Source organism: Gordionus sp. m RMFG-2023, chromosome 1, assembly GCF_954871325.1.
Source record: "Gordionus sp. m RMFG-2023 chromosome 1, tfGorSpeb1-WG-v2, whole genome shotgun sequence".
Classification (NCBI taxonomy): domain Eukaryota; kingdom Metazoa; phylum Nematomorpha; class Gordioida; order Chordodea; family Parachordodidae; genus Gordionus; species Gordionus sp. m RMFG-2023.
Window position 1 is genome coordinate 23694805 of NC_088775.1, and position 17479 is coordinate 23712283.

At 28.4% G+C, this 17479-nt stretch overlaps 1 protein-coding gene across 1 annotated transcript; it reads right to left on the bottom strand.

Moving 5' to 3' along the window:
- Positions 1–6204: 6204 nt before the first annotated feature.
- On the bottom strand, positions 6205–7688 carry LOC135923261 (ATP-dependent DNA helicase pif1-like). Its single transcript, XM_065457919.1, has 2 exons — positions 6806–7688; positions 6205–6725 (listed from the first exon to the last, which is right to left on the bottom strand). Exons 1-2 carry the CDS (start codon positions 7686–7688, stop codon positions 6205–6207), a joined length of 1404 nt encoding a protein of 467 aa, XP_065313991.1.
- Between the last annotated feature and the right edge of the window lie 9791 nt (positions 7689–17479).

A 17479-nucleotide genomic window follows, 5' to 3' on the forward strand; every position in this document is an offset into this window, starting at 1 on the left:
TTATTATTATTTTAAATTATTAGCTTTTTTAAAGAGGATGTTTAATTTATATTTTCATAATGTTATATGGAGTGGAGGTAAAAAACTAAAATTTTCATTAAAAAATATTAATAAAAGTACTATATTATTATGAAGTTAAATAAGATATTGTAAGTCTTTCTATACCGAATCAAAAAATTTAAAATTTTATATATAAAATAATATATTCAACAAAAAAAAACTAATATAATTACAAAATATAAAATTTCATATATAATTTGACTATTTAGAGGAATTATTTCTCGAAGTTGAACATAATGAAGGATCGGTATATAGATTTAGTTAGAACAAATTACCACAAGCAGAGCAATATCATTTATACGTGATTTATGATTATCCAGGCTTAAGAGGTGTTGTGAACTACGAAAAAACTGTAAATAAGTTCTATTTCTTATATATATTATACAGTTGAAATAAATAAATCACTCAGATTGTCTTAGGCTATATTTAACTTGATTTTTTTTGTTAATGTAAATACCTAACTTGATTAATGTTTTTTCAAATTACAAATTTAAAGATTTTATGTTTTAAACATGTAATGAATAAAATTTGAACTAAACAGTGCTGCTTGACTAGATAGACCATTGGAGATATATGCTTGAAGCAAAATATATAAAAATTTATTTCTAAAACGAAATAATGATAAATAATAATATTACCAGTAATAAATAAATGCGCTCTTGGCTTTCAATAATATCGTATCTCTTCTTAAAATAAAATACGTATTTTATGATTATATAATTATAGAGGATGTTAAAAATAATTTTGAAAGATCAATTATTTTAAAAAGACTATAAACGCTAAAAATCTGTTCGGCCCGGCCAAGCCCATTCCATTGACTAAACTTGGCAAATTTTTATATTTAATCTAAAATTTCGGCGAATAATAAACTGTGTAGGATTGTAAAATCAATACCCATTGGAATTACTACCGTAGTGATATTTTGCTATTGTGGAATCAATACCGTAATAATTTTTAGAGTTGTTTTTATTTTATTAATTATATATTTTTATATAATTATAGGTCTGTGAAGTTGGCCAAACAATTGGAAGCACATATGCCATTTTTTAATGCTTCGTTAGCGCTTCTTAATGCTTCAAACCGTTGTGTAACCGAACTTTAAAAAAAGTTATAAACAAAAATAAAACTTTGGTCAACTTCACGATAAGTCGACTGAAAGGATTAACAATAAAACATATATCATTCTTTAGTGCTTCATTAGTAGGGGTTAGTGCCTCAATCACATTTGTAGCCGAAATTAAGAATAAAAAGTCATTAGCGAAAAAAAAAACAAATAAAGGTGACATACCAAAACAATAACCATAAAAGCAATAAAAATTTAGTATTCCCCAATATTTAGTGCTTAATTAAAATATTTAAATTCCTTTAGTAAACCGCTTTATAAAAAAAGTTATAAGCTATATAAAAATCATGACGTCACAATTTAGGCGTGAAGTTGGCCGAACGATTGGAAGCACTAACAATGAAACTTATATCATTCTTTAGCGCTTTATTGGTAGAGCTTAGTGCTTTAATTAATTTAGTAGCCCTTATTAAAATAAAAAAGTTATTAAAGAAAAAAGCAAAAATAAACAACAAATGGCGGCTTGCCAAAACAAAAACTATAGTAGTATTAAACTTCCGTTTTCCCCATTATTTAGTGCTTAATTAGTAAATATTAATTCCGTTATTAATTTAATTAACCTTATAAAAAAGTTATAAGCTAAATAAAAGTTATCAGCAATTTAGGCGTGAAGTTGGCCGAACGATTGGCGATGAAACACCATTCTTTAGTGCTTCGTTAGTAGAGATTGGTGCTTCAATCAGTTTAAATAGCTCCAGTTAAAGCAAAAAAAAAGTTATTAAAGAAATAAAAAAATAAACAACAAATGGCTGCAAACCAAAACAGAAACTATAGTTGTACTAAACATCCGGTTTTGGCCATTATATAGTGCTTAATTTGTAAATTTAAATTCCGTAATTAATTTGGTTAACAGCCTAAATTAAAAATAGTTATACGCTAAAAAATTGCTTGGAGGTAAACTTTTGGCCAGCGAAATTATGCAAGCACTAACGATAAACCTTATGTCATTTTTTAGGTTTTCGTTAGTAGATATTATTGGTGCTTTAATTTGTTTAGTAGCCCCACTCAAATTAAAAAAGTTATTAAAGAAAAAAACTAAAATAAACAACAAATGGCGGCTCCCCAAAGCAAAAACTATAGTAAACATCCGGTCACGCCATTATTTATTGCTTAATCACTAAATTCAAATTCCGTAAAACAATAGTTATTATATGATTACGAAATGTACTGAGGTCACATTTTGGAAGATTTAACGATGGAATTTTTATCATTCTTTAGTGCTTTAGTTGAGATATATCTCTCTATTTGACAAATTTCTATCATATATATATTTTATATTATAATTATATACAAAATTTAAGAAAATAAAGAATTTATTTTAAGGTTAAAGAAAAAGAATTTATTTTAAAGTTCTTACATATTACAAAGTAAGTAAAGAAAAATTAACAATGTAAGAAAATAAAATTTTGTTTTAAGGTTAATCAATTTACAAAATTTATATTCAAATAATCTTTGAAACATTTTAAAATTTTATACTTAACATTTCCCTCTTTTTTTAAAGATTTCCCTCTCTTGACTTCAGTCCTTAGTTGATCATCCTATCTATTTCTCTAGTATTTATTTGCTTGTAATGCATGAGTTTGTTTGTCAGATGGATCGTTTGTTGAATCATCGTTGTTTGATGTTTGTATTTGATCATTTATTTCCATTTCGCTTTCAAAATTTTATATTTTATATCAAAAAAAAAATTTTATTCATTTATTTATAATAAAAAAATTTTCTAGGTCGTAAGTTATAATTTCGATCTCGATACTTCACTTCTCCCCCCCCCCCTCTAAAAATTTGTCTGCTCCCTATAGTAGTATTTTGTACGATAATTTCCCATCTTTATCTATTACGATTCCTTTCTCCCATTATTTTCTTTGAAATTTTTGCACCAATTCGTTGATTAACATTTTTGCCATAGTTTCGTTGGTTTGTTCGAATCGCTAGCTTGTTATCCTGATCGTCTAATCATCCTCTTGATCATCATCATCACATTAGCTTGTTGATCTCGTTATTTATTATCAAATTGTTCTTTATAAAATAATTTTTCTTTAGCCTTCCATTTTTAACATATGATCTACATATCACATCCTTAAAAACTTTTCTAACATCAAGATATTTAACATTTACCTTGCCTTTCTTTATAATATTTCTTTTAAATTTCCTTTTTCTAAATTTTTTATCATTTTTAATATTAATTATAAAAGTTTTTATTTTATTATTTTCTTTAATTGTTTATATCATTATTTTCTTTAATCACAATTATTTCTTTAAATTTTATCATATAATTTATCTCTTTTAGTTTATAAGAATCTATTTGATTTTGAACTTTAGCATCCTTCTTAATTTCTTCATTAATAAATTCTGTATTATCTCAAAATCTTTAGTAGTGATTCTCATATTATTTATTATTTTAGTACGATATATATCGATTTTTTTTTTACTACATTAAAAAATTTTCTATTTCTTATTATATATTTGTAAAATGTCTAATTCTTTCAAAACCAAAATATTTATTTTATATATATATTTTAAAAAAAGAAAAAGAATCCTAGTTTCAAAATTTGTCTAGCCGAGGCTAAACAGAAATAAATTTCAAAAATAAGACAAATCAGGACACGGCTGTGTGGCTGAATTATAAATACTATTTATTTTTTTATAATAGCAGAATAACATATAATACAATATATTTTATTTGAAATATATAGGATAATTTATAATTCACAATTTCTGTTTTCACAAATGCCATATTTTATATAGGAGCCAGGGCTATGACTTCACGCTTAAATCATGACGTCATAACTTTTATTTTGCCTATAACCTTTTTTTTATAAGGCTGTTAACCAAATTAATAACAATATAAATATATAAATCAAGCCCTAAATAATGTGGGAAAAAAATGATTTTCGTTGTTCTAGTTTTTGTTTTGGTGGTCGGCCATTTTTTTGATTATTTCGTTAATAACTTTTTATTTCAATTTCGGCTACTGAATTGATTAACGCACAACCTATACTTACGAAGCACCAAAATATAATATAAGTTTTATCGTTGGTGTTTACATAACTTCGTGGGCCAAATGTGACCTCGAATCATATTTTTAGCGTATAAATTTTTTTTAAATAAGCGGTTAACTAAATTAATTATGTTATTTGAATTTGCAAATTAAGCACAAATAATGGTAAAGCAAAATGTATTTACCTACTCTATTTTTTGTTTTGATAGGTCACAATTTTTTGATTATTTTGTTAATACTTTTTTATTTTAATTTCGTCTATTAAACTAATTAACGCACCAACCTCTATTAACTAGGCACTAAAGAATGATATGAATTTTATCGTTAGTGCTTCCATAATTTTGCGGGGCAAAATTTGATTTCTAAACATCTCATTATATTTAATAATATTTTACTACAAATATAATTTTATTCAGATAAACTTTTCTTTATTTTTCAATAATAAATTCCAACACTATAATAATATAAATCCCTATTTACAATAACTATTCATATAAACGAAGTAAAATTTAAGTTTTCCAAAATATAAAAAAAATTAATTAATGATTACATATCATAAAAATAATATATATTTAATATCTATTTATTGATTGACATTTTCATTTATCAATAATTATTTTAAATCTAACAATATTTATTTACCAATAAAATAAAATATATGTTAAATATACATCAACTAGTTGATAACCCATCAAAAATGACGGGGATGAGAATTTTATTCATTCTTTTACGATAATTCTTTTTACCCCTCCCCCTCCTCCTTCAGGCCAATTCCAACCCATTAAGACTAAGAGAGAGGAATTGTCTTTTTTATTCAATGATTGATGAATAATATATTTTACCTTTATTTGATGATGGATGAATCAGACATTTTCCTTTTTATGAGATGTGATTTCGAAATTTATATTTTAAATTACAAAAATGAAACAATATCTCTTATTAGCACCCTAAATACTAACATTATTTACCAGAGCTCCTGTTAGTCAGAATTACTGTTCACTCCCCACCGCGTGAAGGTAGGAGATGGATTTTAGGGGAGCAAAGAAATGAAAAAAAGAATGAAAATAAGAAGGAAGAAATAGAAAAAAAGAGACAAAGATATGAATTATAAGAAAATATAATAAATATTTATACTTCAAGAGTTGATGATTATCGGGTTACAACACATATGCATTTGTAGCCATATAATATAAAAAAGGAGATTTCAATCTCTTTTCTTTGCTCAAGGTGGTTTCGTTTTTGAAGATGATGTTGTGATTTCCTTGCTTGTAGTTTGTCGTAAATAACCTGAAATAAAACGTGTAAATTGAAATTATAAAATAGAATATACTGTTGTTGGTGAGGAAGATGGTTTAGCGATGGTGAAGAAGTTCTCTTTTCTTTGCTCAAGGTGGTTTCGTTTTTGAAGATGATGTTGTGATTTCCTTGTTCGTAGTTTGCCGTAAATAACCTGAAATAAAACGTGTAAATTGAAATTATAAAATAGAATATACTGTTGTTGGTGAGGAAGATGGTTTAGCGATGGTGAAGAAGTTCTCTTTTCTTTGCTCAAGGTGGTTTCGTTTTTGAAGATGATGTTGTGATTTCCTTGCTCGTAGTTTGCCGTAAATAACCTGAAATAAAACGTGTAAATTGAAATTAAATAGAATATACTGTTGTTGGTGAGGAAGATGGTTTAGCGATGGTGAAGAAGTTCTCTTTTCTTTGCTCAAGTTGGTTTCGTTTTTGAAGATGATGTTGTAATTTCCTTGCTCGTAGTTTGCCGTAAATAACCTGAAAAAAAACGTGTAAATTGAAATTATAAAATAGAATATACTGTTTTTGGTGAGGAAGATGGTTTAGCGATGGTGAAGAAGTTCTCTTTTCTTTGCTCAAGGTGTTTTAGTTTTTGAAGATGATGTAAAGTTGGTGATTTGATGGTGAATAACAAAGTTGGTGACTTTTTTAAATTTCTTACAAATTATGAATTTAAGATTTTATTATATACGATATTTTGTGTGAATGTTTTATCATTTTTTAAAATTTATCCTTGTAATTCTGATGGCAAAATCATAATTTTCATATTATTTTGAGATTTACATCTAGTAAGAGCCACATATAGTTGTCCATGGGCAAAGACGGGCTCAGGGAGGAATAAGCCTACATGATCAAAAGTTTGTCCTTGACTTTTATTTATTGTAATCACAAAAGCGGGAATTATAGGAAACTGTCGTCTTTTTAAAGTAAATGGTAACTGAGAGTCACTAGGAGATAGATCTATTCGTGGGAGAAAAACTCGATAACCCTTATTAGTGCCTGTCAATACCTCAGCGTCGATAAAATTAATATGTAAATGTCGTATGATTAAACGGGTACCATTACAAAGTCCTTTCTTTGGGCTCAAGTTGCGTAATAGCATAACAATTGTACCAACCTTAAGTGTTAGCTTGTCAGGTGGCATACCGGATGGAGTTTGTGAATGCAAAAATTCTAGTGGAAAATTCATTATATCATCCTTATTATCGCTTTCAATGGAATCTGCACTATAATAATGTTTGATAGGGCCTGAAATTATATTAATGATATCGTTGTTGAGGGTAAGTGCAATTTTATTTTTGGTGGTTAATATTATTTTGTAGAAAGACTATCTATATCAGCAATTTCTATAGAATTACCATACTCACATTTTATTAATGAATCATTTTCAAGCAAATAAGGTGGGATTTCAACACTATTTGTAGGAAGATCAGAATTGCTGCGTGATAGCCCATCTCCAATTTTAAGTAACCAAGCATTGTATTCAACTTGATCTGATGAAATACTCATATTATCAATCAAATGTATTATTTTAAAATGACTCCATAAATATGAACTTTTTATACAGGACTCTATAATATCGACTTTGGAGCCTTTAGGCACTACTGGTAAAGTCTGTCTAAAATCACCACCTAAAAAAATTACTTTTCCGCCAAATGGGTGGGAATTTTTCATAATGTCTTTAAGTAATCGGTCATTGCATCGCAAAGCGTGTTTAGTCATCATTGTGGCCTCATCAATAATAATCAATTTGCTATTTTTAATATCTAGAGCTAGCGAACTATGTAAATTCATATGGGATGTAGAAGTTTCAAAGATAGGCACAGGTAATTTAAATCCGCTATGGATGGTTCTTCCCCCCTTTAAAAGAATAGAGGATATGCCGGTGGTTGCAAAAGGCAATACAATTTGATTTTTTGCTCTTATATAACACATTAAGGTATTGTAAAGATACGTTTTACCTGAACCTCCAGGGCCATCCACGAAGAAATATCTTTCTGGAATATTTTCTAATTCAATCGCTTGTATAATTAAATCAAAAGCATATTTTTGTAATCGGTTTAATTTAGATATACGCTCGATTGAATCGGCAGCTTCAACATGGGCATCATAATGTTGTTTTGGGGGGATTTTTGTAGGTGAAGGAAGATCAAAACTTTGACAGCATAAACCATGATCAAGAAAAACGTTTTCAATGTCCATTAAAGCCATGTTTATTGCAATTACTTCTGAATATTGACGCAAATAATCTTCAATCATCATATTTCTTGATACGACAAAGTGCCTGTCTCTTTCTAGCTTTCTCCTTATGTTGATTTATTATTAAAATTTAAAAATATAAGAATTACTCAATTTTATAAAAATAAGTTTAGTTTAAAATATTTATTATTGTGGACATAAAATAAAATTATTAAATATATACTTCATAAACATATTTATAAAAAATAATGGAAAATATTAGAATAGCCCCTCACCTAATAAATATATATTTCGGAATCACATCTTAAAAATATAAAATTTACTCTTGTTGAAGCAATAATGCCTTCTTTAGATTTTGGTAGTATGAAACGTTCCATTGTTTGGTTTTGTTGAATGGTATCTTGTGTAGGAATCTAAAAAAAAATAATAAAATAGATTTTAATGGCCCACAGTAATGTTCAACTTGTTCTTGATTTTCAGTATCTTCAAGATTAAGATGTGTAAATTGAAAGTATATGGTTTTGCTCGATGTGGTGTCTGTTAAAAAATATAATTATTTACTGATGATTGAAGGTTTTGCTCGATGTGGTGTCTGTTAAAAAATATAATTATTTACTGATGATTGAAGGTTTTGCTCGATGGTGTGTCTAAAAAATATCAATTATTGTAATTATTATATTATTATATGTTTTGTAATTGTTTTTTGTATTGAAATTCTTTTTTTGAAAATGGCGGTTCGATTTGGTTTATGAATGCGTGTTTGATATGTTTAAGCTATAATGATTTTTATTGAATATATATATTATAGATTTGAATTCCTTAGTTCTTGTAGGATTATCTGCAAACATTTTTTTCATACTAATGTTCCTTCCTGCCTATTGCCTCAAAATACTTCTGAAATGCTTTCCATGATTTATAGGAGATTAAATCCATTTTGCTAATATGATCTAAATTGGCTTAAAATTGCTATGATAGATAGATAGATAAATTATAGATATATAGAAAGAACAATATATTTGACATCAATTAAGACAAAATATTTACATTTCAACTTAGAAATATAATGCTATTTAAATAAAATATAATATTATAGATGGCGCTAAATATCATGGAGATGAAAACTACAATTTAACATAACTTAAATACTTCCGAATTTGTTAATATTAATTAAATATTATTAAGAATCACTCCCTATTTAAGTAGGACAAACGTCCAATAATTAATAAAGAAGTTGAATATTACATAATATATTAACAAAATTATAATTGACTATTATCAGGTAAAATAATTGACTATATAAAGTCACAGTTGTGACTGCTATAATCATTTTGATTTGACGAATAATATTTAAAAAAAAACTATTGGCTAAATTTGATTGACATTTTTTGAGGATTATATATATAGATTAGCTTAAAACTTTTTTCTATAAAGCGGTAAACCAAATTAATAATGGAACTCTAATTTATTTATTTTTTTCATCATTTTTTTATTTTATATTAAAAAATTAAAATAACTATTTATAAAAATTTATATAATTACTAAATAAAAATAAATATATCGAAGGCTCTAAAAAGAGCTTAATTTAATAATGAATATGTTCCTAAAAAACAAGTATAATTATGTTTAAAAATATCTAGTTGAGTTTTTGTTTAAGAAATATGAATTCGCGGTTTTCGTTTGTTATATTAAAAATTTTCCGCTATAAATTTTTTAAAAAAAGTATGTAGACTGGGAAGTTGATATGACTATTGGCTGAAATATAATATTATTGAATTTTGAATATTTATCAATTTTCTTATTTTCCCTACTAGAGAGGGTTTGAATTAATTGATGAAGGAAAGGAAGACACGCAGGTTGCGTCCCAAATAAGGGATTTACCGTTGGACCAGGGGGTACAGGTTAAACCGTCGGGTCTAAGGCCGTCCTGTAATTAAAGGTTGGTAGGTTCGAGGATGTTGGGTATTTTAGCCATATTAAAAGTGTTATGGATGATTTTATTAATTGCTTTATGCCTGAGATGGCGACCTTGGCTGCGGGTGCAGTTTAGGCTGTGTCGGGCGTTAGGTTGAACGGGTAAGTTGCATTGGTGACAAGTGTGTGGCTGTGTAAGCGAGCATCCAAGTCTAAATCCTATAGTAACTCTCGGTTGTTCATTGGTTAAGAGATTATCTAAGATTTGACTTGGAAGTGCTTCGAGCCATTCGTGCTCTCCATATTTATCGTTGAATTGTAATAATTGTATATCGTTAATATCAGTAGGGTTAAGGCTATTTTGTAGGTTCTTTATTAGGGGTTTAATAATAAATTTGTTGGATATTTCGGCTGAAAATGTAAAACCGTCTGGGGTAAGTTGATTCCATGGTTTGATTGCTGCGAAAAGATCATCATTGAGAGTTAGGAATGATAAGATCGCTGAATTGAGGAATAGGCGATTTAAGATAAATAATGATAGGGGTAATAGTTCTAAAGGAATCATGTCGATATCACCTAGTTTAGCAAATAATTGTGCAAGGTGCCAATTAAGGTCCGATAATGAGAGGTTGAGGATTTTTTGTATAAATGTTTTTAAGCGAATATGTTGATTGAAAAATTTTGAGACGTTAAATGAGGAGGATGAGAGGAAAAGATATGAGATTTTAAGTAAACATATGTTACAGGGGAGTGCTATTGTTATAACAGATGTCTACGAAGCGCGAATATTGGGGGAATTTATCGTAAAAAGATTCAAGTGTCGAGGAACGTAAAATTGTATTGAAGGCATTCTTAAAATCGATGCATAACACGGAGTTTATCTGAGAGGCTATATCTACGCCTCCTTTAGTTCCGCATCCTAATTGGTATTTGCCCAGAAGGGACTGAGAATCGGATTCTATTTTTTTTGTAATTTTAGCTATCAGAAGCCTGAAAAGTGAACCGATTGCGATTGGGCAGATGCCTCCATTAGGTTTTTCGAAGCAACCAAGTTAGCACCAATTATAATCTAATGAGCTAATGTGGGAATATCTTTAGTAGTTATATTATTAAGGTAAGTGGTAAGTGAGTTAAAAATATTATTGGAATTATAAGATTTTAGAAATGTTTGGAAGTAAGATGGTTTATAGCCATCCAGGCCTGCTGCTGAAAATTTATTAAATTCTCTTATAGTTTCGTAAATATCTTGGTTTGTGATTATGAAAGGGGGGATATTGAGGGGTGGGTTTGGTAAGCTAGTGTAAGAGACGCGTGTATGAAGGGATTTTAGGTTAAGGGTCTCGTTGTTAAATGGAGCAAGTTTTGCTTGTGAAGATAATTTCTGTGCGCTGTTTATGTCGCCTTCATTTATTTTTTTTGATATTTTGTTGCAAGGTTTACTGAAACTTTCATTAGGATTATTGGGATTTTTAAACGTATTCTAATTGTGTTAAATTTTCCAATTTTTGAGTCTGTCTTTTATGAGGTTAGGTAGTGAGATAGATTTGTTATTTTTTTGGGATTGAGAGGCATAAGGGATGTAAAAGATTATTTCAATGATTTAAATTTGACAAATCTTTGTTAATATTATCAAATAATTTTGTAAGGTGGTCAGTGATCTGGTAATTAACACTAGATGGGATGTTTTTATTGTTGGTATTTTTTTGATAAAGATAAATTCTTCTAGGGATTCGTTATTTACCTGTATGTGTTTGGTATTAATTAGGGGCTCTATTAGTTTTGTGCAAAGTGTATTAAAACCTGAGGAAGGGAGAGCTTGGGGGCCATGTTTGTATAGATGGTTATCTTTTTTTATATTAATAAGTTTGTGACAGGAGGGCAGATTCTTTTCATGCTTATGATGAAAAGGTGTTTTAATACCAGAGAAGATTGTTAATTTGAGTCTAAGAGGAAACACTGGAGTAGGGTTATTTGCTGGTGTGTTGGTGTATAAGGGTTTTGTTGTAAATGGGTTCAGAATTAGTAATTATATTGAGTTCATGTAAATGTTGTTTTTTTCAAGATGAGGTGTTGTTAGTTGTTTCAATTGAAAGTGAGCTTGTTATATACTCTGAAATTATAGGTGCAGGTGGTATAGGAAAATTATTTTTCCATCCTTGGAAATTGATGACAAGATATTAGTGTTAATTGCATAAATCACCTTTACACAAACATTGTAAGGACTGGCTTATAATTATTAATTATGATTTTGGATCAACAAATTTGTTCTGAATTGAGATTTAGCATATTTTGGTAATTGATTGGACTCTATTTTTATTAACATCTATAAATCAAATTTTTTATTGCTAAAGAATTATTATTATTATTTGATTTAAAATTGAGAAAATTAATAGGTTGAATTGAATTTATAAAGCTATCATTATTGCGTGATAGGGAAAATATATATTGAACTTGAGGATTTTGGATTTTAATTTACTTATATAAAATGAGAATAATCTACTTTATTCAATTAGAATCAAATAAATGAGGTGTTTCTTGAGCTTTGAGAAGCAGCGTTTAGATGATACGAATGTTAAATGGGATAGTTATGATATTTCTGAATTCAATTGTATTCACAGGAGCTGGGCCAAAATTTTTATTTATTCACCAGCTGTCAAAAGTTTTTGAATCTTTGGCCACTCAGATTTTAGCATTTTATTCAATTTATCATCGTAGCAAATTATAACAAATATTTCTATGTATATTATCTTTATTAACTTATAAGCACTAAATAATGAGAAAATAGAATGTTATATATAACATAGTTTTTGTTTTGGAAAGCCACCATTTGTTGTTTATTTTTGTTTTTTTTTCTTTTATAACTTTTTTATTTTAATAGGGGCTACTAAACTGATTGAAGCAATAACTTCTGCTAACGAATGATGTTTCTTCGTTAGTACTTTCAATCGATTTTTAAGTGAAGTTGATCAACGATTTTGTTTTGCTTATGACTTTTTTCCTTAACTTCGGCTACACAACAGTTTGAAGTACTAACAAGCTAACTAATATCAAAAAAATGGTATGGCTAATTGTTAGTGATTCCAATCGTTCGGACAAATTCATTTATACATATTTTTACAATGTTCTTTTCTATTTATTTTATGTAGACCTACAAAAATACGAATCGAATAATGAAATTATTCGTATTCGTTTAAATCGAATAATTCATTATTCGTATTCGTTTAAATCGAATAATTCATTATTCGTATTCGTTTAAATCGAATAATTCATTATTCGTATTCGTACGAAAAATAAAATGATTATTCGATTCGTTGAATATTCGATTCAATTCGAAAATTTTATTTAACCGTAAATTAAAAAAGATAGCATATTAAATTTATTTTGTAAAATTTAACTATGGATAAAAGACAAACAAATTTTATTAGTAAGATAATATAGATACATATATAGTATATTTATATATAATGTAGAAAAATCAATATAATATTCTTATCATAAGACAAATATACCAACAACAAATTTTTTAAACACAAAGTTTTTCAAAAAGTCAAATTTATGATTTCTCCATCATCAAACAAAGGAGAAATATCTGGTTCGCCCGTCATTCTTGACGGGATGGCTACTAGTTATTTATAATTGTATATGTGTTATAAATTACATATAAATAAATACTTTCTTCGTCCATCATAAAACAATTTTTGTAAGTTAATTTTGTATTATGAATTATTCGAATAAAAACAGCCGTTAACAACATTTAGAAATATAAAATGTTTCTTCATTATTCCAATAGGAAATTTTATTAAATAGGAATAATTGCAAATAATTTCTACTAATAATATTTGATTATTTTTCGATATTTATTAATATAAATTATTTTAATCGATCTCGGATAATAGATAAAAAATTATACGACGAATAATATAATCGAATCAGAATATCGAATAACAAATAATTCGTTTTAGGTATAATTTTATGATATATTTTGTACTATATATTATTTAAATTAAATTATTTTATTTTCTTTAGTTTTTTATTATTTTTTTAAAATATTCATTCATTTTATATGGGTAGGTCTATAAATCGAAAGTCTGCAGACATGAAAGGCTGAAAAATATTATTGAAAATTTAAAAAAACAAAATAAATGACTAATGATAATTTTGATTGATTTATTGCTTTCTTTATGAGAAGAATATTATGTAATATATTTAAAAAATGGAAATTTTAAGATATTTTCAAACAAGCCTAGTGTCGATTTGGCAGTGTCTATTAATCTGGATGAAAGGTCTGTTCGCATTTTTTCACTTTGTGAGGAATCTATTGTTTCAATGTTTGCATTGATTGCAAAGGTATCTGTCATTGTTTTTTGCCCTATTTGATACATGGTTCCAGTTTTATCTTGTTTTGAGTGAATTTATTTGAGATGTGTAAATCCATGACTAGTAGCTTGTGTTGTGCGGCGATATCTTCTCCTGGGATGACTTTGCAGTCTATTACATCTTTTAATCTTCTGCGAGAGATTAGCATTTTATCTATCTGTGTTTTCCTTGTACCACTTTCGTATGTTATTAAATGACTGTCTTTTTCCCTATAGTAGGTGTTGGTTAAGGCAAGGTCGAAGGCTTGCTCAAATTTCAGTACGTGCTCTCCTTCATCATTTCTTTCTCCATATCCAAAACCACCATGATGCCTTTTGTAGCTATCTCTTGCTTTCCCCACATGCGCATTTAAGTCACCACCAATTATAACTAGGTCGCCTTAGGGATTTCCATTACAGCTTCATCAAGGATAGCTCTAAAGTCATCTTTCTCTTCTTCCTTGCAACCCGTTTGAGGAGCATATACTGAAAGAGTATTGATTGACCAATGCAGAGTTTTATCTTCATTAGTCTATCTGAGATCCTGTTGACTTCTACTAATGAGGAGCTTAGATTTTGACTGAGGATGACGCCGACACCGTTTCTATTGCTATCAATTCCATTATAGTACAATTTATACCCATCTCCAATCATCAAAGTCTTCTGTCCTTTCCATTTCGTCTCTTGTATGCACGCTATATCAACTTTTCTCTTGATCAACATTGATGAAGAAGTAATTGCCAAATATAAATTTTATGATTTTTTTACGTTTTTGGTTCGAAAAATATCTATTTTATCACAAAAAGATTCAGATAGAAAAGGCTAACGTCTTATACGTAATTTCAAATATTTTTATATCATTGTAATCAGTGGCGTAGCTAGGAATTTTCCTTAGAGGGGGTCCATACATATAAAAGCTGGGGGCTTCGCCCCCAGACCCCTTTAACGGGCCTTCGGCCCTTTGCCCGGCCTTCGGCCGGGTTTATCTTACAAATCATAATCATATCTTCGATAATATATAATAAATATATTTTTTAAATGCATCAATAATATGTTATTATAATTTAGTAGATTATTCTCGATGACTTTATAATAATACTATCCAGAATAATTTCAATAGTAATATAATATCCTTCCACAAACATCAAAACCAGAAAAATATAATTCATATAAAATCACTTTTAAGTCTTTTGAACGTATAATCTAAAAAAAATTTTTGCTCTGGGAGGGGTCCAAACCCGAAAACCACTCCCGTAGCTACGCCACTGATTGTAATTATCTCCTATCTAAAAATGCTTAGATGTATTTTTTTCTATTTCTTCGAAAAATTTTTTTTGTCACGAAGAGATTCAGAGGGAAGCGGCTAACATCTTAAACGTAATTTAAATATTTTTATATCATTGTAATCAGAATTAAATTTTCTATCTAAAAATGCTAATTTCTCATTAATCATTTTCTTTAGTTTTTGCCTTTCATATCATGCAGCCTTTCGACTTATGGACCCTGCGAATATTTTATTTGTATATTCCATTTAATAATTAATTTTTTTTATATAATATTAATGAAATATTTTTCTTTGTGTATAAAAATATAAAAAACAAAACCAATCCCTTATTTAGGTTATATTTCTTCTATTTTCTTCTTCCATTATTTGTATTATAAAACTTTTAGATATTTCATGTCGTGAATAGCCACGAAATTTTGTCGATTAAAATCACTACCCATATTGATAAATTGTGATGATAAAAATATTCCAACCTCCAAAGACCTAGACCCATCCACTTGGAATAATAATTTATTTTAATTAAAATATAAAGTCTTAGATTAGCTCATCGAGGAAACGCTCATCCTCCTAATGAATAGATCTTTTGATTAGCTCTCGATTGATATATATTGAACATATATACTTTTCTAAGTTCAACAAAAACTATAAATTGGGTTTTGCTCAGGATCTGAACCTCGGGGTGCGCAGAGCAAGACTGAGCACAAAATTGGGTCGTAAATCTTAGGACCAAACAAATTAATACTAGGCCTAAAGATTCACAAAAAGTTGGGCAAACTTACTAGCTTGACTTGTCAGACCTAATTAGAAAGCCGCTGCTGTAAAATAGCCCTCTGAAATATGGAAAACGCATTTAAGCACAATAATATAATAAAATGTAAATGTTGTCATTTTATTAATTTATAACTATTACATTTATTGTAATTTGCGTCAAAAAATGCAAAATAAAATAAGTTGTAATATACTATTAAAAAGATATAAATTAAATTGATGTCATAAAATGCCTCTATAAGAAAAATCCACCATATATTTTTACAATAATTAAAATAAAGTTTTTTTATTGTTTGTAATAACTAAGTAATTTTTGTGTTCTTCTTTCTCCAAATGAAGGTGGTCTAGAAGTCTTATATTATCCACCTGCTAAGTTTCTGTAGGTAGTAATATAATTTATTTATACTTAATTGTTCTTTGTTGGTTGTAATACATTGCTATGGCTATTCTTACTCCTTGTGGCATGCATTATAAGCTGGACATGTGTTCTTGAATAGTCTTTACCGCTAAATGTTTTTATAATTATTATTATAGTTTCGGTCATTTTTTTATTTCTTATTTTTTTCTATCGTTATCATAATAATTGTTTCTTTGAATTTTGTTCTATAATTATCATTATAATTATTAAATATTTTTTTTTATGTTTGCTTATGTTCTTTAGGATTTATTTTTAATGAACTCTAGAAAGGGAAAAACACTAATACCTATAAACCGACTGATAATAAAGGATAAACGTAACATAATAGTGGTGGCCGCCGTGGGTTCAGACTATTTATAAAGAGCAGTTAAGCCGTGTTCGGATTTATTAAAAGCAGTTAAACCGTGTTCAGAATCTTATAAAAAACAGTCGAGCCGTGTATTTGGATTTTTTATAAAGAGAAATTAAGCTGTGTGGTCGGAATTTTATAAAGAACAATTAAACCGTGTTTACGAAAATTAAATAAGAAAACCGTTGCGTACGGGGTTTAATCAGCGAAAACCGTGGGGTAAGGTATGTAGGAATAGAGCAAAATGCTGCGAACGTGCACTATCGAGAATCTACCCTGTAGAAGAAAACGGGGAGCAAAACGTGTGCTTTAGATGTCGGAAAAAGAGGACTTGTGAAGAGGGAATTTGGAAATTTGACTATATGATGGCAAAGAGTATATAGCAGGGGTCGTGGCGATGAGTGAAAAAGTAAGTGCTGTCCCAGAGTTAAATAAATAAGAGGGGATATACAAGAGGGGGTTGTACATGATCCTTGTCGATGATAAATTTGAGAGAACTGTACATGTTATTTGATATAGGAGCGGCTATTTCGGTGATGGAATACGACAAATATCGGAGTATTTGGCCCAATAAAATGATAGAAAATGAGGGATTAAGAATATGACAATTTTATGGGTCACAATTGGCAGTCATTGGAAGTGATAATGGATGAAAGGGTAAAGATATTATATTTGTATATTAATCCAAGAGTAGCGGCATAGGGGTATGATTGATCA